The following is a 25,232-nucleotide window of genomic DNA, read 5'->3' as shown; positions in this document are numbered from 1 at the left end:
AATCAGTATAACTCTGATGGTGTATGATGTGCAGATGTTCCAGGGCTATGTTTGAACCCTTTTTTCAAAGAATTTCACGATTATTAGTTAATATTTTCAGCATTAACGCAAAAGAAAATGGCAAAAAGATAAAATAACTTTCATATGTTAGCATCCAAATCTAAGTTACTAGTAAATTTAAAAATTTAGATGTGAAAATGAAAATTCGAAAACTTTTATTTTCCCAAAATTTGATGCATCGATAGTGGATGACATCTGAAAATTTATTTATCTTATTTTATAACTCAATTCCGCCATCATTTCAGAAATCATTTCAAGCTTCTTAGTTGCTATGTAAAAATATGTTGTCCGTCGTTTCTAATGTTTGTGTAACGGGTTGCATAAATATCCGGTGCATTTATCACATGGGTATGCCACTAACAAATTGTTTAATAAATTGTCAAATTAATATAAAAATCCCTTTTTTATTGAAATTGTTTTCATATTTTCAAAAAACAAAGTGAATGCAGTGAAAAAAAATTCTCCGCCAATGTGAAACAACTCTGAGAAAATGTTACGCAATGAAAGGGAGAAAAGCTGCTGCCCTCTCCCCCGGGTGGTGAGAGGTATAATTGTAAGCGGCCTTCAGTCGCCAAGTCACGGCATCTTCATATATTTCGGTATCATTTAAATGACCTACCTTACCCAAGGATAGATCAATACCTCCTCAGATTGCCGTCGCTCTTTGTCCACAACTGTTTATTCGACGAGTGTACGTGCCAATCTCGCAGCTAATCTCTATATCTAGAGGTCGACCCACCATCTGCAACCCGGAGGACACACTCGGTGGCTTTCAACTCACTCGCGAGAACTTGCCGATTGTATTTCGAATAATCTTCAAATTGTTTCCTTACCTCCATGCTTAAATTTCCCTCTGAAAGTAGATATTTCATTTTTACGGAATTTTCTGTTCGCTCAAGCTATTATACCGATAATTTCTCTCTTTCTTATCCATCTCGAGTTATTTTGCTTCCAAAAATACAGAATTCATTCACCTCTTCCAGTTTTATTTCCTATTTTAATGTTACTTTTTGACTTCTTCCCTTCTGCTGCATATTTCATCACAGTCATCTTTGTGCTCTTTTTCAGCCGATTTCTAACCATTATCTTTCTCATGCTAGACAGTACCATCTTCAAATCCTTCTCCGCCACTATCATGACAACTATGTCATTGTTATATTGCAGCACACTAATTCACTCCATTAATATTCTCTTCTGAGGCCTTTAGCTTCATTTCGTCAATTGCTTTCTCGATGCAAACTTTGGAAATTGTGGTCTCGTCTCGCTCCTTTCCTAATTCTTACTTGGTCAGATGACTTTATATCAAATACTTGGTATTTATATAAACTGTTAAGATGATTCTCCTTTCATAGCAAAGCAATTCCATTTCTTCTTGCATTTCAAGTATAGATTTCCAATCCACTTCTTCCACCTTTAATGTTTTTCCTGCTCTCTTCCACTGATTTCTAGGTCACATCTTCTCCTATTCTTTTTACCACTGCTTCTTTAAAAGCCATTTGATGCTGATCATTCTTCAATTTTCCAACCTGTCAAATGTTTTTCACTGCTTTTTTTCAGCCATTTGAGCAGCCTTTTCATTATGACTAAGTTATGAACACTGCTGATATACATAACCCAAGGTAGCCATTGCAGTCTTCTACCTAGTTCCCGAATCTTTGTTTTACTGGAAAGTAATAAATTTGGGATCTTCTTAGGTCTCCAGGAGTTTTCCACGCGCATCATCTCCACATGAGGTTTTTGAACAATGTGTTGACAACCACTATACTGTGTTCTGTACAGAATTACAGTAGCCTTTCCTCTTTAATTTCGGTATCGTGATCCTTATTTATCGCTAATTCTTTCGTCTTTATTTTCGCTAAAGCCGATCACCTCAAATTATAATTTCCTTCAACTCTTTGATTTATTCTGTGATGTCCTGGAGGGCATCATCCACTTCTTCATCTTTATAATACTATTTAAGTATGTAGACATGCACCACTATAGTAACTATGGGCTTAGTTTGTAAATTCACCGTTAATTTCCTATCATTATAAATCAGGTAGCTTTTCACCCGCATCTCGGCGCTCTTTCTATGCATTATACCCACTCAGAATTACTATTTCGCGATCCTGTATCGTTCTCTAACAAACCATATAAGGCTAATGCTCAAAACTCCATATCGGATCCCCACATATTTATGAACCGAGATATTTTCTGATATTTAAATGCATATCGCTCCGGCCTACTGATGGTTATTTCTCTGCATTATTCCACACCCTCCACAGACCAACCAAAATGCATCGAAGACTTTGCGTGCACTCCACGTGCTAAAAAGAAAATTGACATAATCTAAATGCACAAATATACAGACAGATTAGGACAAGAAGTTAGTTTAGCGGAGTATACCTATCGCTTTGCGGATTATTATCAGACGGAGATGCAAGACGGTGCCATTGTGAGGAACAGTATCTATCTTTTCAATTGTGTGTACTCTCTTGCTCATCAATCGGCAAAAGGCAAAGGGATGAGTGGAATCGCTTCAACGCCACTTCAGCACATACAATAGTGTGGCGATTGAAGTTTCTTAATAAATCGTTTCAAAGCTTTAAGTAAAACATCTAGAGTTACTGTCACTGGAGGAATCCATATACCGACTATATTTGAATTTAGTAAAAATGCTGGGTGGTAAATGATATCTCCAAACACACTCAAAACTATGAAGGCAAGTGGCAACAAACATGTAATTAGATATGAATGTTTTAAACTCCTTCCGATAAATGCATGAAATATGATGGAATTGCTCAATCAATAAAAGGTCACAATTAAGTTCCGAGAGTCTGCCTCGTCAGCCCACGGTTTGGGAAAAGACCTATCAAGAGACCAAGAGCCTATTGTATCTAAACTAAAGAATGCAAAGGCATTGTTCCTTGAGAACCAATCATTAATCTGGCAATTCAAACATGGAGTTTTCTATTTTTGCTCTTTGTTTTAATCACAAATTTAACCAACATATAAAAATAATCAAAATGGGAAGTGGTAATTCATCATGGACTAGGAGTGTTTTGTTACAAAACAACCTTCATCTAGTGTACATTTAGAGGTATATGATGACAGCAAAAATATTTTTGAAGGAAAAAGATGTGGCATTAATACAGCAATTATGAATCGATACGAAATGGGACCCAAAGCTAAAATATCTTCTCTGAAATGTTAACAGCATATTTCCACTGAAATTAAGTAATGCCATCTGTATCCACCATCGCATTGATTACCATCGGTCGAAGGTCATATGGGTGTACCCACGTCGACGTGGTTCTCCAGATTTTATTGCGTTGTAAAAACAGCCTTCTTAGGCAAATGAGCCGCTATGAAAAGTGATTATTTCACATAAATTATTCACGTTACTAATTGTAATATAGTATAGAATAAAATGCATTTAATTCGGAGATTTGTAACATTATCACTTTATTTTACCTTAATAAAATCATAATTTTCATCAACTCCACTCCAAGTCGACACAAAGAATACCATGAAAAAATACGAACAGGGATTACACCAATAAAGCTGTACCGGAAGTAAGATATCAAAATGAACGATGATCGATCTTGAAGCAAGAACATTACTACGTCTTCGTTCGATTTTTCCATGAAACGCAGGCGCGTCTTCAACTGGATTCTTTTTACTTGTGTCTTTCTGCTCGGAGGATCTAAAGAAGCCATAAGGTTTTAGGGTCTGAGAATATTTTTACCCTAGACACATAAGAGCTACCACCAGCTAGAGTCATCTAGTTCCCTTGAGCCGATAAAGATGACTCTGAGGGGGATCCACGCCACGCTCAAAACCATTTCGAGTCCATCGATCAAGCAGTCAGCCACGGGAGCGCGGCTCAGCGAAGCCTCGGAGCAGCAGGCGACGACAGCCCCTCAAACAATATGGATGCTGCTGCTCTGAGCCAACTGCTCTGCGAGTGTTACTCAAATGGCTTCTTCGATTGCGCAAAGTGCCATCAATCCGTGCCTCTTCTCCGCTCCAGGCACCTCAACGAGCCATAAACCAAACAATTCCGTCATAATATTTCCCTGTGCCTCAGACACAAGACATGAAAAGCGTATTCTACTCCCACGCCAAGTTTACATATTGATAGACTCCACCTGATAATTATACTCCCATTTATTTTGCGAAAAAAATTTACGTTGGTCATCGTCACAGAGAATAGTACAACGGAAAATAAAGTCTTTTAAGGAATTATAAATCATACGAAATGAACAAGCTTTAAAAAAATAATAAAAGCAAGCCTATTGCCTCTTAACAATGCTAACGAATCATTTCGAAAGTAGGGGGACCAAATCTAAGCCAAAAGCAAGCCTATTGCCTCTTAATAATGCTAACGAATCATTCTGAAAGTAGGTAGACCAAATTTAAAATAATAGAGGAAATATTACCACTTTTATGTTCCTAAACAATAATATGACACGATTGCAAGAATATTTGCCTGATACTGCAATCTCTGTTCCGTAGAAAACAAATGGGTTAGAAATGAAAATGCGAAACTGATGCGGAAGTATACGCTGATCTCAACGAAGTATGCTACGAGGGAGAAATAATGTGGTGTAATGGGATTCGCGGCTGCATTAAGGTATTGATTCACTCGCTTAAAGGGGAAGGGTGTGCACAACCAGAATGTATATGGCGCTTTTGTCATCAGCTCGGAATCAGCAGGCAGCTACATCAGAGTACGCCTAACAAGATAAAACATATATTAATTGCTATACGATCTCTTCAACACATACATCAAATAATTTAAATTGATTAAAATTACTTCATGATGAGGTAATAGTTTACGTCATTTTCTTTTCCAACGAAATAAATGGTCCCTGAAAAATATTCAATGAATGCCATCTTCCCCTATGTGCAATAAATTTATTGTATAAAATATCCTCCCTTCGCTCATCTCGAGTGTATTAATGAGTGTTAGTGAGTACGCCTCGAGAGCGCGGTCATCGCTTCCCCATTCATGAAACTCTGAGCAGTCTCTGAACGGCACCGCCTCTGGAGAGCGGTCATTGACGCCGTGCGCGCCTCAAACTGGAGCATGAGCTGCGGGGGAACCAATCGGGTGATCGCTCATGCTCTTGCCACATTTACAGCCAAGGACAATGGCTATCTGAGCCGTGACAGGTGAAATAATCCCTAAATATCTGAAGTGTAAGACAGCAGGACCCGATGCATGATAGCTTGGAAACATTAAAAAATTAGTATTAAAAGTAAACCTGAGACTAAGGTGAAACCCATACGTAGTATCACTTCACTAAAGATGCTCAATGGTCTCAATCTCAGGAGATAGACCTTCACCCACAGGAACTTTACAGTATTTCCTTTGAGTCTGAATTTTTCAGGAAAAAATAGATTACCGAAAATATATTAGCTTAACTAAAGCTAAAAAAGAAACTTGAAAGATGAGTACAATTTTCTTTCCTACCATAAGCCTTTTTAGGGCCTATATAACCAGGTTAGTGAATGCATTTTCTCGAGAAAATATGAAAACTGGAAATTGAATGAAGACGAGAAAAGGAATAGAAAATAGCTATCGAAGTAGTACATATTGGGGTGTTAATGACGTTGAAAGAGTTGGATTTTGCGCAAAAAGAATGCAGCTTATTCTTTTCGGTAGCTCAGCCTTTTATTTTTCTTTACTTTAGAAAGGCACGTAAACTAGAACAACAATGGTGACAACAAACTGTTTACAAACATCAGCTGTTACTATATCTCCAACACCCCCACTTAACAGCTTATGTCGTCAGGCCCATTCCATTCCTTAATTCTTCAAATTTTATTTTTGGAAGTGGCTTCGTCAGTGCATCAGCAATCATGTTCTCACTCCTGCAGTAAACAAGCTGAATAACATTATGTTTTCATTAAATCTCTTATAAAATGGTGCCGGACATCGATGTGCTTCGTTCTGGCACTAAATTTTTCATTTGAAGCTATTTTTATGCATCCCTGGTTGTCTTCATAGATTATTATTGGTTCATTCTGCACCTCCCCCAGATCATGCAGTAATTGTCGTAGCCAAACACCTTCCTGACTGGCAGATGCTGCAGAAACATACTCAGCCTCTGTTGTAGACAGAGCGACAGAAGACTCCATCCTGCTGGACCAGGAAATTGCACTGTTTCCCAACTTAAAAATATATGCACTTGTAGATTTCCTATCTTGTATATCTCCACCCCAGTCGGCATCTACATATCCAGTCAATTTAAGATCTTCACAGGCATAAATATTCAATGCCATATCACTGGTTTGCTTGAGATAACGCATTAGTTTCTTTAAAGCTTCCCAATCTCGCTGTCTGGGATTACTAACCCGTCTGCAGAGAATACTCATTGCTCCAGAAATATCTGGTCTAGTAGTTGTTGAAATATACAGAAGTGCCCCCACTGCTTCCCTATATTTGCCATTATTTGGCAAGGCATCATTCTCTCCTTTCAATTTGGGGTATTCAGGATCCATCGGTATAGATACACCTTTTGCATCTTCCATCCCGAACTTTTTCAATATTCCATCTACATATTTTGGATTTCTGATTTAACTGAAAACTTCCATCCTCTTTTCTCTGGATTTGTATTCCTAAATAGTTAGTTGCATCATCCAAATCTTTTACTTCAAAGTGATGATTCAACATTTGTCTTAGTTCCTTAATTTTATCTTCATTATCATGAATTATAATCAGGTCATCTACATAAATCAGAATATACATCCTTTTCTCATTTTCATTCTTCGTATAAAGACATGGATCTCCTAGGCTGCGCTGAAATCCTTTTTCAAGCAAAACATCATTTATTTTGACATTCCAAGCTATTGCTGACTGCTTCAGTCCATGTATTGATTTTTGAAGCCTGCAAACTAGCTTATCTTCAGTGGTTTTTGTGTAGCCCGGTGGTTGTTTCATGTATAATTCTTCTTCGATGTCGCCATTAAGAAATGCTGTTTTCACACCAAAATGTCGGACAAACAGCCTTCTATGCTATGCTCATAAGGACTCTAAAGGTGCTTTGTCTTACAACTGGTGCAAAGGTTGAATCGTAGTCTTCTCCATATTTTTGAGAGTAACCTTTTGCAACAAGTCTTCCTTTTCGTCGACAAATATCTCCATTTGAATCATATTTTGTTTTGAACACCCATTTGCATCCAATGGCATGTTTTCCTTCAGGCAACTTAGTTAAAATCCATGTTTTATTTTCTTCGAGAGATTTTATTTCTTCATCAGCGGCTTTCATCCACTCCTCTCTTTCATTTGCAGGCAATTCCATTACCTCTTCTAAAGACTCTGGATCGGGCTTTGGGTTAATTTTAACAGTGTATGATAACCATTTTGGTGGCACCCCCTTGCATTCTCTTGATGATTTTCGAACTGGCTGATATGTTCTGTCCATTTCCAGTTTGGTGTTATCATCTATCTTGGTGATTGGTATTTCTCTTTCTCTCATCAACCTATCATCCTGGTATGTATAACGCTCAGATGATTCTAGGTCGATATCCTTGATTAATTCCTCTTTATCTGTAACATTTTCATCAAATACTACAGTTCTGCTGATGATAATTCTATTCGTACTGGGTTGTAGGATCCTGTAACCTTTGGAAGTTTCATTATATCCTACCATAAATCCTTTTTGAGCACGTGAATCCCACTTGCTCCGTTTTTCTTTGGGAAGATAAGCATAAGCTTTGCTTCCAAATACTCGTATATGCTGAAGATCAGGTTTTTCAGCAGTCCACAGCTCATATGGGGTTTTATCAATGGCTTTACTGGGCAAGCGATTTTGCAAATAGCATGCAGTCATGATAGCTTCTCCCCAATACTGTTTTGGCAAATTCGCATCTAGCAGCATGCATCGAGCTGATTCAACTAGAGAACGATTCTTTCTTTCTGCTATTCCATTCTGCTCAGGGCTGTATGGCACTGTGGTCTGAAACTCAATTCCTTCTTTCTTTAAAATATCCTGAGTTTTCTTTCCTATATATTCACCGCCATTGTCCGTTCGCAGAATTTTCGGTTTTCTTCCGAATTTAGTAGAATCTGCTGCAACATATTCTTCCACTTTGATTGACACTTCTTCCTTTAAGCGTAGCAGATATACAGTTGTGTAACGAGAGTAATCATCAATAAATGTGAGAAAATAACGTTTCTTCCCTGGAGTTTCTGTACTCATTGGACCACAAATATCTAAGTGAATGAGTTCTAGGGGTCTTTGAGCTTTATAACTGCTTGTTTTGGGAAATGATTTCTTCGATAATTTTCCTTTTACACAGTTCCAACACCTCAAGAATTTATTGCAGTTATCAATTTCTATTCCTATAGCAAGTTTATCATCAATTAACCTTTTCACTGCAACTGGGTCTCTATGTCCAAGCCGCCTATGCCATAGATGAATACAATTCCGGTGATTCCCAAACTTCGCAGAATTAGCCATTTCTTGACATGATAATTTATAAAGATCACCATCAATCTTTCCCACAGCTTGCGTTTTGTTTTTCTTATCAATTATGCAGTCATTCTCCTTGAAAGTCATCACATTACCTTCTTTAGCTAATTTCTTTACCGAGAGTAGGCTGCCTCGCAAATCAGGTACATACAGAACATCCTTCAATAGTATCCTGTTTATTTCTGTCGGAGATATCTTGCAATTGAGGTATCCTTCACTACTGTGAGGTCCCTTCAATAGCAATGAATTCCCCATTGGCAACGATTACCTTTCCTTCTTTATTTCGACGAATTCTTGTAAAGAAGTCAATATCATTGGTCATGTGGCTCGTAGCGCCCGAAACTACGTACCATGAACAAAACGCAGCAGCAAACGATGCGTTCAGGCTGGCATCTGTAGCACCTCGCGCCTCGTGGCTGTCTTTTTCCTTTTTGAACTCTTTCATTTTTGCTTTCCATATTCTGCAATCCTTCTTTAAATGTCCCCGTTTCTTGCAAACGAAACACTCGCGAGTCTCTTTATAATTACTTCTTTCCGATCTGGATTCATGTGGTTTTCGTGTTTTCAAAGCTGACTCCGATTGCAGGTTGCGTGATTCATCGCATATTATGGACTCATTCTTACGTGTGAATTCATCAATCAGTTTTCCTTTTACGTATTCTAATGTGAGTTCGTCATCTGGACGCGTATCAAGGGCTGTTACAAGGGTGCTATATTCATCTGTCAAACCACTAAGCAAGAGAGCAGCTATATTAAAATCTTTAATTTCTTCTCCGATGCTCCGCAAACGTTCGATTAGTTCTAATGTTGACTTTATATATTCTTGCATTGATTGACCCTTTTTAAGTTTTGATTGATAAAGTTTTCGAAGTAGATACAACTTATTGCTTAAATTGGCCCTTTCATGCACTTTTTGCAATTCTAACCACATTTCTCTGGCACTTTTACACTTGCAAATGTGTATAATCTGACCATCTCTACACTAAGAGATATGGTACTTTGTGCTTTCTCGTCCTTTCCTTTTCACCCCGCCTCGGATTTTTCTGGTTTATCTACAGCAACTACTTTCCACGTACCTTCTCTTATTAACACCATTCTCATCTTGAATTTCCATGCTTGATAATTATTATCATTTAGCTTCTGGACGGTTATTCTTTCGCTATGAGCATCCGATGACATCGTGAAAAATTAAATTGTCCGGATTCAGTGTCTTTTTCTTCTTTCACGATTTTACTTTCTATTACTGCGTTCTTCTTATCCTTGCGTAACCTCTGGGCCCATAACCAGTTGGATTTTGCGAAAAAAGAATGCAGCTTATTCTTTTCGGTAGCTCAGCCTTTTATTTTTCTTTACTTTAGAAAGGCACGTAAACTAGAACAACAATGGTGACAACAAACTGTTTACAAACATCAGCTGTTACTATATCTCCAACAGAAAGTGCCAAATTTTCTTTAAAAATCATATTTAATCTTAGAGAGAATCTGTGAAAGAAAATATTTTCTGATTTAGGTCTGCTAGTGAACAAAAAAAACTTGCAAACTCTACGACTAACGACAGGGATCTTAAATTCAATCATTACCGGAGGTAACGGGGAAGAATATGTAACAGTAATATCATAATTTTAATTGCGCCACAATAGATATGAATAATGAAAACAGACAAGCAAAGTAAAATAATAACTTTACATATATAAAACACTCACTAAATTATGTTGGAAATACTGTTACTCATTTTATTTTTGAGACTCGACCCTCAAATAAGCATGCCACCACGTAATAAAAACATGAACGACGGACCCTTATCACTTACAGTGAGGAGACATTCGTCCATAAGAAGGAAGTCTTCAAAGCCGTCACGAATTTTCCAATGCCTAAAGTTTGAAAGATGAGCCAGAAATTCGATCTCTTCTTGGCTCGAAAAATGCTCTCAATCATCCATGGCTGAAGATACGGAAACAGTGACCCGTCGGAATTAAATATTTTTAACTTCAACTTTTAACTTTTCAACTTCATGCTCATCAATTTCCACAAACGTTGTCAACCACTTAGAATCAACCGCTCCTACTGAATATCAATCGGAATAAATGCGATTAGTTTCAATCGCAGATCCACTGGCAATCAAAACGAGTCAACCTCTCCACCAATGATGCGCATTGCTTCAGCTCTCGACCATCTCCTACCTCAAGAAACCAGCCAATTAGGGAGATGAGTGAACAGATTTCAAAATGGTATTAATTTCCTCAAATTACATCCCGGTAAAATGAACTATCCCTTCACAAGATCTTTATCCATACAATACAAGTGCCAAGGAAGGTTAAAGTGATAGTTTTCTAAATCAGTAAAGAGGATTCATACAGCTATCACGATTGATGTCATCCATGAAAATTGAACAGAGATGGAATTCTTGAGAGGAATTATTATCGCACGAGATAATTTTATTTTGAAACTAAAACTATGAATGTTTTCCCTTGCCTAAAGTTCCTAATGATAAATTTTTTCAGACCGTAAACTTTTCATGAAGCCATGGTAAATTAAATTTTAGGAATATGTGACAGACATTACTCAAACGCAAAGTTTTTTTTACCTTCTGTTCCACAGATTAGCAGGATGCACACGATGAATATTTAAAAAATTCCAACGATATCAAAAGGGAAAAGGCTCATAACAAGGGGTAGTACCTAGTAGGTTTATCATAAGGGACGTGACAGAGTTACTGTTGCCTCAAGATCAGATGCAATGGTACATTTAACTTGCTATAATGCGATAACGATTCCATACAGGCAGAATTCATTTTTTACCGTGAGATAAAGAAATGGGTTGATTCTTCGATGCCTTGGTGGAACAATGTTCCACTGGAACATTCACCAATGCAGATGACGAGAGAAAAAGGGTGAACAAATATAAAAAACCCGAGGACAAATTTAGGAAAGAGAATCAGGAATAACGAACTTAAACAAGGTTAGCTGTTGATGCTTTGGGTGCCAAGAGATGGTCTCCGTTCAAGCCCATATTTCTCTCGAAAGCCAACAATCCGAAGCGCTAATTTCAGGTCAAGTACTCATGTGAGTTAAGCGCTGATTCTTTACCCGCGAAACCGTTCTGTGCGAAGATGGAGGTGGTTTTTCTCGAGTGTGACCGTTTTGCATCATTTTATGAGCGGAGAGAAGAGCGTCTAAACCGTTGGCCCGACTTAGCGAATACCTATCTCGTCCGGAACTCAGGGGCGTCCGGGATGGAGTTTTTACGGCCACCCCTTAATGTGTGCGCGTAGCGGGGCGGGGAGATGATGGCGAAAACACGATGAATAAGAGCATTTAGTGCGAATACAGACCGACGGGATGGCGCTAGGAGCGCTGTTGCGGAGAGAACCCCACGTCGCCCACTCCTCCTCCCCACCTCTCCACTCTCCCCCTTTCAGACGCCTACGTCACAGGGCGTGCAACACACCATAGAGTGCGCTGCGGGCCTTCCCCAGGACCCTCGACTCACTCGCCCGCCCCACGCCAGAATCCGGTCAAAGAAAACAGCGCCTCCGTGTTCTTGCATCCTTCTCTTATAGCTCGTAGCTCTCGCCGAAAAATACTTCTGATTGCGACAGAAGTATGTCGTTCATGTCAGTTCAGGACATCCATCTAAGCCCGCAGCACCCCCCTTTTTGTCCCTCAGTGCCAATTTCCAATATGGCGGATTTTTAATGCTTATGTAATATATATCTTACAGATCTTGTCAATCAAGTGATCACTTTCTGCAATATATGGGACTATGAATACGTTAATAACATCTATTGTGCCTCTTGACTCGAAATTTGTTCAAAATATAATAGTTCACAACATAAGGTGAAATTTGTAAAAAATTGTATTTAGTTTTTAGTACCATATAGGATTTTTAAGAAACTCATAAAAAATTAAAATTTAGATCCTTTGTGCTTCAGAAAATATTTAATGGCGGCCATTTTCCAATGTAGTGACTTTTAAAAACATATGTTCTTTTTTCATAGGTATTGGCAGAAAGTGGGGCATTTTCTACTTTTTCTATGCAAAATACTCTGTTGACATTTATTTTGCTCACTCTGCAAATGCATGATTTTTTTGAAATTTTAAAAATTTTAACCAGTCTTTTATATTCTTAAAATTGTCTATCAGCATAAAATATTAGCAACATAAACATCATATAGGACTGTATTTGGGTCAATACACTCAGAAATGGCAAATGTGTTTCTCGATGTTTCAATCTTATGCGCAACCAAGTTGTCTATTTTCCAATATGGCTGCTATTGCGGCTTGAGGGATACAAAATTTTGGAACACTAGGCACAAGCATGGCTGTTTTACTATGAGCTTTAATTTCCATCAGCGAGTGAGCACGGCTGCCAATTACCTACTGTCGTGGTAGCTGTTGTTTAAGCCTCCGACTGGAGCATTTCGTTTCGGAACGCAACTGGTCAGGTGGCATCGCACAATTAGCTATGGCTGACTTTAGTTTGTATCAGCAACAGCAATTATTCAAATGCAACAATTCATTCGATTGATAGGTATCTTTTATGTGAGGGGTATACATATTCGGGTGATAATTTTAATAGAGGGTAAATATAAACAAAAACTTTATCCATCTTTTTTCGATACATTAATGGGTGTCCTTAAATAGTTACAATCGTATCTTAGTTTATTTATGCCATGAATACAAAATTTTCATGCGAATAAAATTTTGCCAATGATCGAGCTTCATTTTCGCTATGCGACATACTTTCTCGCTCGCTTGGAGCATCTCCTTCAATCCTCAGAATGCACTTGTGTTTCTCTCACCCTCGCACGAACACGGCACTTTGTAGACGCCTTCACATAAGTCTTGTGGAATGTTGTCTTTCGGTCCAGGTACTAGGTTGTGGATCTTGGTCACACAATTGTACCTTGTGACCACGTCGTGTTTTCTCAGGATCCTTGAAATTCTTTCCGATACTCCCGCAATGTAAGGGATAGTCAGTAGTGCGTTGGGCTTGGTCAATTCCTCCTCCTGGCGTTGCTCGGATGGTCGTGAGTGCGCCCTTGTCACCTTATCGGCCCTTTTAAGGGCCATTCTCTTGTTGTAGCCATTCTTCTGTAGAACAGAGGCCAGCTATTTCTTCTCTGCGTCTAATCATCTTCCCACGTTAAGAACTCAGCACACTTCGTGTAAATCATAAGAGACCTCACTATCGAAAAAGAAGACATCATCGTCAGCTTCGATGTGGTATCGCTCTTCACCAACGTGCCCATTGCAGATTCCGTGGACATAGTGAAGAAGCTGACCAGCTCTGGCATCCCAAAGGACTTCCCCAAGCTTGTGGAGCATTGCCTGAAAAACATCGTCTTTCTGTGGAATGGCAGTTTCTATGAGCAAACAGACGGAGCAGCGATGGGATCGCCCCTGTCCCCTGTGATGGCCAATCTCTTCATGGAGGACTTTGAGGCGAAAGCTATCGAGACATATCAGAAGAAACCCAAGTTGTGGCTGCGGTATGTAAATGACACCTTCGTCGTATGGCCACACGGCGCGGAAGAACTTGACAAATCCCTTTGTCATCTCAATCAGCAACACCCAAGAATCCAGTTTACCATGGAGAAGGAAGAAGATGGCAAGCTGGCCTTCCTGGATGTTTTGGTCAAGAGGAAAGGCGATGGCAGGCTTGGGCACGCAGTGTACAGGAAACCTACGCACACTGACAGATACCTCATGGCGATATCACACCACCATCCGGCGCAAAAAGCCTCCGTGGTTTCTTCTCTATTCCACCGAGCCTTCACCATCGCGGACGCTGAATCATTAGATGCAGAGAAGAAATAGCTGGCCTCTGTTCTACAGAAGAATGGCTACAACAAGAGAATGGCCCTTAAAAGGGCCGATAAGGTGACAAGGGCGCACTCACGACCATCCGAGCAACGCCAGGAGGAGGAATTGACCAAGCCCAACGCACTACTGACTATCCCTTACATTGCGGGAGTATCGGAAAGAATTTCAAGGATCCTGAGAAAACACGACGTGGTCACAAGGTACAATTGTGTGACCAAGATCCACAACCTAGTACCTGGACCGAAAGACAACATTCCACAAGACTTATGTGAAGGCGTCTACAAAGTGCCGTGTTCGTGCAGGAAAGCTTACATAGGAGAGACATGCCGAGGAATGGCGACCAGGATAAAAGAACATGCAAGAGCCACAAAACAGCAGCAGCTCCTCCTGTCGGCCATTGCAGAACACGCGTGGAGTGAGGCAGGTCACAGTATAGACTTCGAAGGAACGAAGATGGTGGCCAAGGACAATCGCTACTATCCAAGGCTGATCAGGGAAGCCTTGGAAATACACAAAAACAATAATTTCAACCGAGACCAAGGCTACCCAATCAGCAACGTTTGGAAGAGGGTATTGACCAATCAGCGTCCGACAGGCAGCGGCACAGAGCCATATAAGGCGGCCAAAAACGACCTGACGGGAGCAGGATGGCTCCCGAAACTGTTGTCATCCAAAAACAACGAACGCGGCTGAGGAACCCGAAAATCAGCACTGACCAAACCATTGCTCGTTCGCCAAGAGAAAGACGTTTGTATTAGACGGGTCGCAGATATACCCAGGGGAATTTTCTCAAGTTGACACATTGACCAATGGTTCTAAAAGTTTATAGAGCCAAATCGATTGTGTGAATAGGAATTTGTGACTTTATTAGAAACGTATTAATTTGACGAAGGTGGACATTTGAAAAACGTCTCCAGGTTGATTGTTCGAGTGCAATGCAATTTACCGACAAGAACTCACTGACAAAAGATATTTCTAAGCCAAAAAGGTTCAAATGTAATGTATGATATTGTTATAACAGGTAAGATACATATCAATGTTTTCTCAGTTTTAGAGGAATCACAGTGCAAACATTTCGAAATATTCGTATTATTCAAGGTGTCATAAATTGTTCATTATAATGAAATTAAGAGAGAATAATAATAGTACAAATTTTGTTAAAGAGTTACGTGTAAATAAATAAAAAAATAGTCAAATAAATGCTTTCATTAAGCCTCGTCAGGATAATTAGCATGCAACCTGGTGTAACACAAGTAGTCACGTGGCGTCCATCCGACAACAAAACTAAAAATGACTTTTTAACCTGCTGAAGTGAGAATAAATACAAACGCATCAGCATCCATCTCAGAAACACAAAATAATGAGATGCACAGAATGACAGTGGTCTCACTATAACAAAAATATTAAATGGGCAAAGAAAAGAAATTTGCCTGGCGTCAAATTGACGCCACGCAACTAACGGTGGGTTAATTCAGCGAAAATAATTAGTTGACAATTGTTTTCGGAATGCCTGGTTTGCAAATTGAGTCGAAGGATCTATAAAAAGTTTTCATAATGGGCAACACATGAGATGCTCGATCTCTTCTTCATTTGCATCAAATTGGCTAAATATATCAGTCAGAAGCAAATAACATTAAAATATGTATCTTCCTTCTTTAGCGATAAGATCTTCCCCTCTCATCATCGTAAACAGGTTTCATTAATTCCATATTACGGCGAATGACTTCATGCAATGAATTATTCAGTGACTGGAGAGACATTCACCATCTCATACATGAAGTAATTAATTTCTTAAAATACTGAAACTCGGCGGTTTTCGGTATATTTTTGGCGGCGAGGAATTTGATGGATAAATACCCAGGTAATTTATTCTTAAAATGCAAATGCTCGAAAAGATCGCAGTAATGAGTATTAAACATATTATCTTACGACCCAATTAAATCACGAAAAGCAGAATAGTTAATGCAGAATAGCGATGAGGATTAAAGGGATGACAAGAGGTAAATAGCATCATGACAATATCATGATAATAACGGAGCAAAGGTATGACGGATAATTACCGAGTCCAGTACACGACAGATGCGTACAGGTGTAAAGTTCGCAAAACGAGGGAGGTCTAAGACGGGAAAAAGAAAATGGCCGAGAAATATCGTTGAATAGAACAAAGGCTGCTGATAAGTAACCATCAAATCGACGAGTATCTTCGCCAAAAAGGTTCAAACGTATTATGATATATTTTTTTAACCGGTTAGATAAATGCCAAAGTTTTCCTTTTAGTTTAGTTCAATTTTATAGGGAGCATAGCGCAAAATTTTTCGAAATAATCGTTTTATTCAAGTTATCATTGTGGCCACTAAGTCAGTTGTTGCATTAAAATTTACAATTCAATCGAATGTAAGATAATGCATTGCGGTACACACTTCACCATTTCACTTTTAAATCCCTTATATTTTCCATACAAGGTATTGTTAGCCATCCTTTGTGCAGCGAAATGTTTCTTAATCACTTGTTGAAAACGAAAGCCGCCATGTTGTATTCTTTAGGGTCCCTCTATTAAATAAGGGTAAATCCCTCATTCCACTTTGTCCAACAATCATCAAGGGTTTCACCGGTTGGCTGACCTTTTGACGGAAAAATGATTGAACTGTTTACAAGGACTACTTGAGTCATCCGTCGGACAAGAATATGGATTCGGTATTAACTACAGCTAAATTATTTCTACTACTATTGCTATGAACTCCCATTTTTGCTGGTGTTACTACTATGCGGTACACCTCGTGTTACTGGTGGATATTTATGACAAACGTGTGCTTTTCTGTGCGTTCTTCGGAAAGATGATGATCGACAGTGGGGATATGTTTCCTTGACAAAAGAAATTTACTTAAATATCCATTTCTGAGACTCCATCTTATGAAATTTCCCAGCATTAAGTCTGACTTGGAAAAAAATTCATGGAATGGAATGAAGCCTATACTTTGTACCTGGGCGATACAACGTATACTTTTGCATACATGTATGCTCTATTTATATATAATTTAATATTATTAAGTTCTATTTGCTGCGTTCTGAATAATATATTATGGATAAAATCAAGGAGGAAGGATTGTCAAGGAAGAAGTAAGATTTTAAAACAGTAGATAAAAAATTAGAACATTTGAATACAGTCATATCATTAAAAATTTCGATGTTACGTGCAAGAATGCATTTGGTGATTTCTAAAATTTCTAAAATATCCAGTTTTACACTTTTGTCATGTACATGACATTCCTTCCTCCTCCCCTTCCCATTAACCTCGTTACCACCTGGCTTTCTATCTGCCTGCCCCCCCCCCCAACCTTTTATACTTTGTGTTTTGACCCTCCAATCCAACCAACAATGCCCAACCAACAATGCTCCTCCTCATTTAGTTCCCCCCCCTCCTCCTTCCCTCACACTATTGTTGGATAAATAAGGCTGGACGTTGTACGCTATTGCTCAGTTAGTCTTGATAATGACGGTGTAAACGTCGAAGCTAGTAGACTGTTAAAATAAAAGTTTGTGGAATAGTACTGTGTTTTGTTTCACCATGAATATTTCATCGTTCCACCAAGTAACGCCCAAATCAGTTGATTTTATTCGCAATGCTAGTACGGCAAAAAAAGGCGTTTCTCTTCAAGAAGCTTTCAGTCAAACTTCGTCTCGCAAGCCTTAACATATTCTTTAACAACGAGTGCCTTAAACTTCAACTCATCCTGAATTACGTCCACATAGCTACCAAGACGTCATCCGCAGCTTCCAGAGCAGCCATCGCCCAAGCCCAGAGGACATGGATCCGAGAGGAACTAAAAAGCTGGTTCATGAAGAGGGATTCCCTATCCCACTATCTCTACTACCTTCACCTGGAGCTGGGACATCGTCTGCACTGGTGCCAGTGGAGTTCTTTCCAAGACCACGTCAAGGATCTGCGCAGCCGCATCGCCTTCAATAAACGTAAGGTGATCAGCAAAAAACTACCTTCTTCGTATTTCACAACGACCAACCACCCCTCCACTGTGTGCTAATCGGGCCCCCAGATCCTTCCCTCCACGGGTCATCAACCTTTCTGACCACAACTTTACGGACCAAGAAGTCAACTTCCCTAGCAAGGGTTACAAATACTCACTTTCCCAACCCATCAGCAAGAAGGCTGCTTGTAATTTCTTGGTTGATTGTGAAGTAGCCCTTCGTAGTGAACCTCCCGGCAAAAAGCACCAAATCGCTGAACATATTTCTAAAAACCTCACTAGAATCCCAAATTCTTCACCTGCCTCTTCCTCCCACTTGTTAAAATCTATTAAGTCGGCCGCCACAAACCACGATCTCATCTTCACCAAAGCTGACAAAGGTTCTAGTATCGTCATCCTCAACAAACGTGATTACCTAACGAAGTTCTATGACTTTATATCGACAAACGACTTCGAACTGCTAAACAAAGACCCCACCCCATTTTTCAAGATAAACTTATATCCACTGTGAACAGATGCACCTCCTTACTCTCACCTCAAGAAATGAGACATCTTATTAAAATGAATCCATTGCCACCGAAAATGTACGGCTTACCCAAAACCCACAAGTGTAACGTGCCCATATGCCCTGTGGTTTCCCATTTTTCTTCTCCCTCCCACCTCCTTTCTTCAAAGCTAAATACACTCATACGGACCCTCTCGGGGTTCAAGCCTACGCAAAGCATTGAAAATTGCTCTGAGCTAGCAAAAAGTCTTTCAACAATAACCCCCCCACCAAATGGAAAACTGGTATCTTTTGATGTTTCCAACCTTTTTACCTCCGTACCTGCCAAAGAAGCTATAGATATAACTCTAGATTGGCTCAGGAAATCATCCTTCAATGAAGACCTAGTGAGTGACTTCTAAAAACTATTATCAGTGTGCATGGACCAAAATTATTTTCAATTCAATCACCAGTTTTATAGACAAAACCACGGCCTTTTTATGGGCTCTCCTCTCTCGCCTATCCTGGCCGATATCTTTATGGATAACCTGGAAAGTAAACTGTTCAACTCTCATCACCCTCTTTTAAAAAACTTGTGCTACTACTTTAGATATGTGGATGGCATTATTTGCTTATGGACCGGTAGCAAGAGACAACTGGCCTCCTTTCTTGGGCTACTCAATTCCCTCCACCGATCCATCAATTTTACTTCTGAACTCGGAGGTGATTCAATCCACTTCCTAGATCTCACGATTTCCCTCAAAGAAGGCAAACATGACTTCGCAATCTACCGGAAAAGTACCTTTACGGATGTACTTATCCTCGCAGATTCAAACCATCCTTACTCCCACAAGATTGCGGGCATTAAATCTATGTTAAACAGACTACTTTGTATCCCAATGACTGCTTCAAGTTTCAACCAGGAACTTGATGTAATTAAATCGATATGTTCTAATAACGGCTATAATGATGACGTCATCCGTAAATTACTGGCCAAAAAAACCCGACTAAGAGTATCGCCCACCCTAACCAGTTTGCTGCCGGTCCCCAAAACAGAACCCAAACAGTGGTGCAAATTACCTCGCCTTGGCCCCCTGTCTTACAGTGTTCACAACCTCATATCCAAAGACAAATACCGAGTGTGTTTTTACTCCCCGACCTCCCTTGGTAAAGTGATTTTTAACTCTAAGGACTAAGAGCATCCTGAAGACAATAGTGGTGTCTATGCCCTGACATGTGATGAGTGCAACGGTGTGTACGTCGTCAAGTTTAAAACTCGTGTTGATGAACACAAAAGAAGTGCTCGTTTGAAAGACTCCATTTCCCATTTTTCTAAACACCTGTCCGAATCCGGCCACAACAGTGATTTTAATATTAAAATTTTACATGTACATGACAAAAGTGTAAAACTGGATATTTTAGAAATCACCAGATGCACTCATGCACCTAACATCGAAATTTTTAATGATATGACTGTATTTAAATGTTCTAATTTTTTCTATGAGCGAAAAAAGGGCGGTGCACAGCTTCGACCTGAATCAGGCTGCGAGCTTCTCGAGAAACGTGCGCGACGAGCTTGGCTTCGATTGGCTTGAGCAATGAAGAAAAAATATTTCTCAGAACAACAGGGAGAACATCACCGCACAACTTCACTATATTCTCAAAGAAGCGATGAAATAAGAGAGATATCTTGCCGAACGTTCAGGTATAGGATTTGATTTTCCCCCAAACGACGAACTTAAAGAAATGGCGGTTGGAACTCAGTGATCAAAACCACTCGAACGCGCACTTTTGTGTGTTTTGTTTCACCATGAATATATTATGGGTATAAAATGCGTCAAAGGCTCAAAATTATAAATTAACTTATAAAGTAACCAAATGAAACAGTTAGTTAATTTGAAATCATTTACTTCGGTAAATATTACGGTGGTTTATAAACTTAGTTCCAAGCAAAATAAAAAATTTCAGTCCGCCACGCAGCTTTTCAAGAGGAATCATGTGACCACTAAGTCAGCTGTCACAATAAAATTTGCTATTTATTGAAGTGTGATAGGATGCACAGCAGTATATTTTACCGTTTCACTTTTTTATCTTATGCATCGTCTTGAAAACAAAATACATGCGAAATACGATGCATGTAAGAAGTCATGGGAATGTACCACTCTACCCCCAAGTAACTAATGCAAAGAACTTGTTACCCAACAACTGACCTGAATTATACACTAATAATTATAATTACATCCTCCGTGAAATAGTTCACAAGCCGCGAAGTATTTGTCGCATTCATCCACCACCCAGTTTCATCGTTCTTCGCTCTCGTCATCACCCGGATTGAAAAGCTTAAATTGTTCTTGGACATCGTTTTGCAGAAATAACAAACAAGTATTTCCACAGTAATTACGTTATGTTCTTTATATATATAATTAAAGCTATGCTATCCGATTGCAACCGACGAAATAAATTATACACATTTTAACAAAGTTGATGTAGTAAAGTGCACAAAAGTTTTGGATTAAGTACGTCGTTATCATATTCAAATAATAGCAGTCATCGAATATTACGCTACTGTGGAAACTTTTTGACGAGTGGTTGGTTATTTTCCATAGACAGTGTTGCTACTTATCCTTTATTAAGTGAAATAGTTTAGAATTGCTAACTCACTGAAGTTATCTTGAAATATAAAAATACAATTTCGTTTCTACTAAGAACTTTTATGTTTTTTATAATGCATTTCTTGAAGTATGTCGAACTGGTCTCATAAAAACGCTAAGTATTTATAAAAAGTATCTGTTTAATGCTTTCCGACTTTGAATGACGTCGACAAAAACTAACAAAGATGTAATATTATTTGGTGAAAGTACTAAAGATGATATCAATTACATCGGAAATGAGTGCATAAACACAACCATATAACGAAGAAAATCCAAGTGCAAGGAATATTCGCGGGAAACCTTGGCATATGATAATGAATCAAAAAACAAGCAGATTAGAAAATTTTAAAATATAACGTTATATAATTTAAAAAAATTTGATCCCATTCACAAATGATGCAGTTACTTATAAGAACTGTTACAAAACTTTGCCCTAATTTCCTCGATTCTTCCGGATATTTTTACTATTGCAGAAAAATATGTCCAATTGCTTTGACCCGTTTCTTACCAAAAGTTCCCAAAAACAATTTTCAACCAACTATTACCGTGAAATCGTACAATATCTGCCATATAAAAAATGACACCTATCTTCACTTATTGATAGCATGTCTTTTGTTATGCAAATGTTGTTAATCATACTCTGATAAACAATTTTGAGGACATAAAGCATTTGCTAAAAATTTTAAACTTTTAACAAATTATGCGTTAGTGGCCAAAATAAATATCACTACTGTATTTTTCACCCGAAAGTAGTAGAAAATGACCCACTTACAGCCAATATCAATGGAAACTTAATATTTGTATTAAAAAGTTGCTGTGTTGGAAAATGACCACCATTTTTATCCTTTCAATAGAACTATTAAACCAAATTTATATTTCTGAGTTTCTTCTCTCAAATAAACTCCTAAATGACATTCATGCCGTTAAATCCATGTCTAAAACAAATTTTCACTAATTATACATTTTATTGTGAATTGTTATATTTTGACGAAAAAATTCGAGTTAAGTGGCAATATAGATGGATGTCATTAATGTATTACTCGTCACTACTATAATAGAAAATTAGCCTGCCACATTGGCGTTGCTCGGTAAGGATGGTAACCAGAGAACTCGGAAACTTGGAACTTGGAATTCATAGTCAAAGCAGGATTTTTGTTTTCTTTTTGCTTTTACCTTTCCCTTGGGCTACAACCTTGTCGCGGTGGAAAGGCTTGCGTGTTCCTATGACCCCTCGAGCTGCGCTGGCGGGATTAATTCGAAATTATTCCCGGTAGGGCCACCCATGCCAGAGAGGTCTAAGGGTAGGAGCCAGACGAAAGGTAGTCCACGTGATGGTGTCACGTAAAAGACACTGTTGGCATGGAAGTGGGAAACCCTACCAACTATCTCTTCCCTGAAAGCATGGAGTTTGATCAAACTAGCCTCGGATGGAATCGCGAGAGCCAGCCCTTAACGGCGGGTGTCGTAGGTGGCAACGAGATCGGCAAGGTCCTCGGGGTCCGTATCATGCGAAATCCTTGCAGAGACATATCATCATCATCTTTTTCAGCATCAGCAGTAGCATCCCAGGAGCGGGACAAGAAGACCAAGAGGATGGAGAAGAAGAAGGCATCGATGAATATAGGGACATGGAATGTGAGAACTATGATGAGGGCGGGGAAGTTAGAAAATATCAAAAGGGAAATGGATAAAGGGAAGATAGATATCTTGGGTCTATCCGAAGTTAGGTGGAACGATAGTGGGGACTACTGGAGTGACGGGTACAGGGTTATGTATAGTGGTGGAGAGGAAAGTCAACGAGGAGTAGCCTTAGTATTAAACGGGAAGATGGGAAACCGTGTGGTAGGCATAGAGCAGGTTGACGATAGAATTCTTGTGGTAGAAATTGAGGCACGACCCACCAACCTTGTGGTGGTTCAAGTTTACATGCCAACCAGCAATCATAGGGAAGAAGAAGTAGATGAGGTGTACGAACAGCTCGAAGAAATAATTAGAGAAACACTAGGTAAGAAAAATCTGGTAGTAATGGGGGACTGGAACGCTTCAGTCGGAGAAGGGAGGGATGGAAACGAAGTAGGAGAATTTGGATTAGGAAATCGGAACGACAGGGGAGAGAAAGCAACAGAATTTTGCAGGAGAAACAAGTTATTCATGACAAACACTTGGTTTAATCATCACAAAGGGCGAAGGTGCACATGGAAAAGTCCTGGGGACATTGGGAGATATCAGATAGACTACATCATGGTAAGGCAGAGGTTTAGGAATAGTGTGAAAAACTCGCGCAGCTTCCCTGCAGCGGATGCGGATTCAGACCACAATTTAGTACTTATGAAATGCAACGTCAGATTCAAAAAACTTATGAATGTTAAGAAGGCGAAGAAATGGAATTAAGAAGCTCTGAAGGGGATTATGATAAGGGAATATCAGGAACTTGTTGAAAATAGCACCCGGGAGATTGAAAGTACAAAAACTATAGAGGAAGGATGGGGTATTATTAAAACTGGAATAGTCAAAGCGGATGAGAAGACAATTGGGTACGTTGAGAGTAGAATGATAAAGAAGCCGTGGATAACGGAGAGCATGATAAATGCAATGGAGGAGAGGAGGAAGTGGAAGAGTTTGGTTTTAGAAAAGGAAATTTCCTGGATATAGACAGTTACTTATACCACTTATTTAAGTGGTATAAGTAACTGTCTATATCCAGGAAATAATGGAATACCACATAGTTAACCAAGAGTTAGTGAATTTTGTTTAGAAAAGGAAAGTCAACTCGTGACGCAATAGCGATAATGAGGTCCCAGGTGCAGAGGAACCTAGAATATGGCCAAGACGTGTATGCCTGCTTTGTGGATTTTGAGAAAGCATTTGATAGAGTGAATTGGGTAAAGTTAATGGATATTCTGAAGAAAATGGGAGTTGATTGGAGGGATAGGCGACTGATTCGTAATCTGTTTATGGCACAGACTGCGCAAGTGAAGGTAGCGGACGGAGAATCTGGGTGGGCAAGAATGGGCCGCGGAGTGAGGCAAGGCTGCCCTTTATCGCCGCTGCCTTTTAACGTGTACGCTGAAGAGATGGTAAGGCAAGCGTGGGATGAGTTAGAAGATGGAGTAAAAGTGGGAGGAATGATGTTCAAATCAGTGAGATTCGCGGATGATCAGGCGTTGATCTGCCAGTCAGCGAGGGGGCTTCAGACTCTAGTGGATGCGTTACACGAGCGTTGCGAGGAATATGGGATGAGGATTAATCACAGGAAGACCGAGATTATGCGGTTCTGTAAAGCCTCAAGAGCGAGGAATGTTAGACTTAAGATAAAGGTGGGTGGTGAAAAACTTGAGCAGGCTGAGCAATTCAACTATTTAGGCAGTACGTTAGAGGAAAACGGATACAGCAGTAAGGACATTAGGAAGAGAATTGCATTAGCAAAGGAGGCGTTCATGAACAGGAAGGAGCTTCTGACAGGATCGTTATGTAAGAGTGTAAAGAAAAGGTTAGTGAAGATTTTTATCTGGAGTGTAGCGCTTTACGGTGCAGAAACGTGGACACTTAGGAAGGAGGACGAAAGAAGGCTTGAGGCATTCGAGATGTGGGTGTGGCGAAGAATGGAGAAGGTGAAGTGGATGGAGAGGAGGAGGAACGACGAAGTGCTGGACATGGTGGATGAGCAGAGGCAGCTTTTAGATGAGATACGGAGGAGATAGAAGGTATGGATGGAACGAGTAGTTAGAGGGGATGGGATGTTGAAAACAGTGTTAGAGGGAAGATTGT

General features: G+C 39.4%; 2 protein-coding genes across 4 annotated transcripts in view; one reads left to right on the top strand and one right to left on the bottom strand.

The window, feature by feature from the left end:
- Positions 1-25,232, bottom strand: part of LOC124170605 (tolloid-like protein 1) — a 370,867-nt gene that overhangs the window by 296,680 nt on the left and 48,955 nt on the right. The gene's annotated exons all lie outside the window — the stretch shown is intronic.
- LOC124171241 lies at positions 12,986-14,340 on the top strand. Its single transcript, XM_046550384.1, has 2 exons — positions 12,986-12,998; positions 13,778-14,340. The coding sequence occupies exons 1-2, from the start codon at positions 12,986-12,988 to the stop codon at positions 14,338-14,340; spliced, it is 576 nt and encodes a 191-aa protein (XP_046406340.1).

Source organism: Ischnura elegans, chromosome X (genome assembly GCF_921293095.1).
Source record: "Ischnura elegans chromosome X, ioIscEleg1.1, whole genome shotgun sequence".
Classification (NCBI taxonomy): Eukaryota; Metazoa; Arthropoda; class Insecta; order Odonata; family Coenagrionidae; genus Ischnura; species Ischnura elegans.
This window is presented reverse-complemented; position numbering and strand designations above follow the sequence as displayed.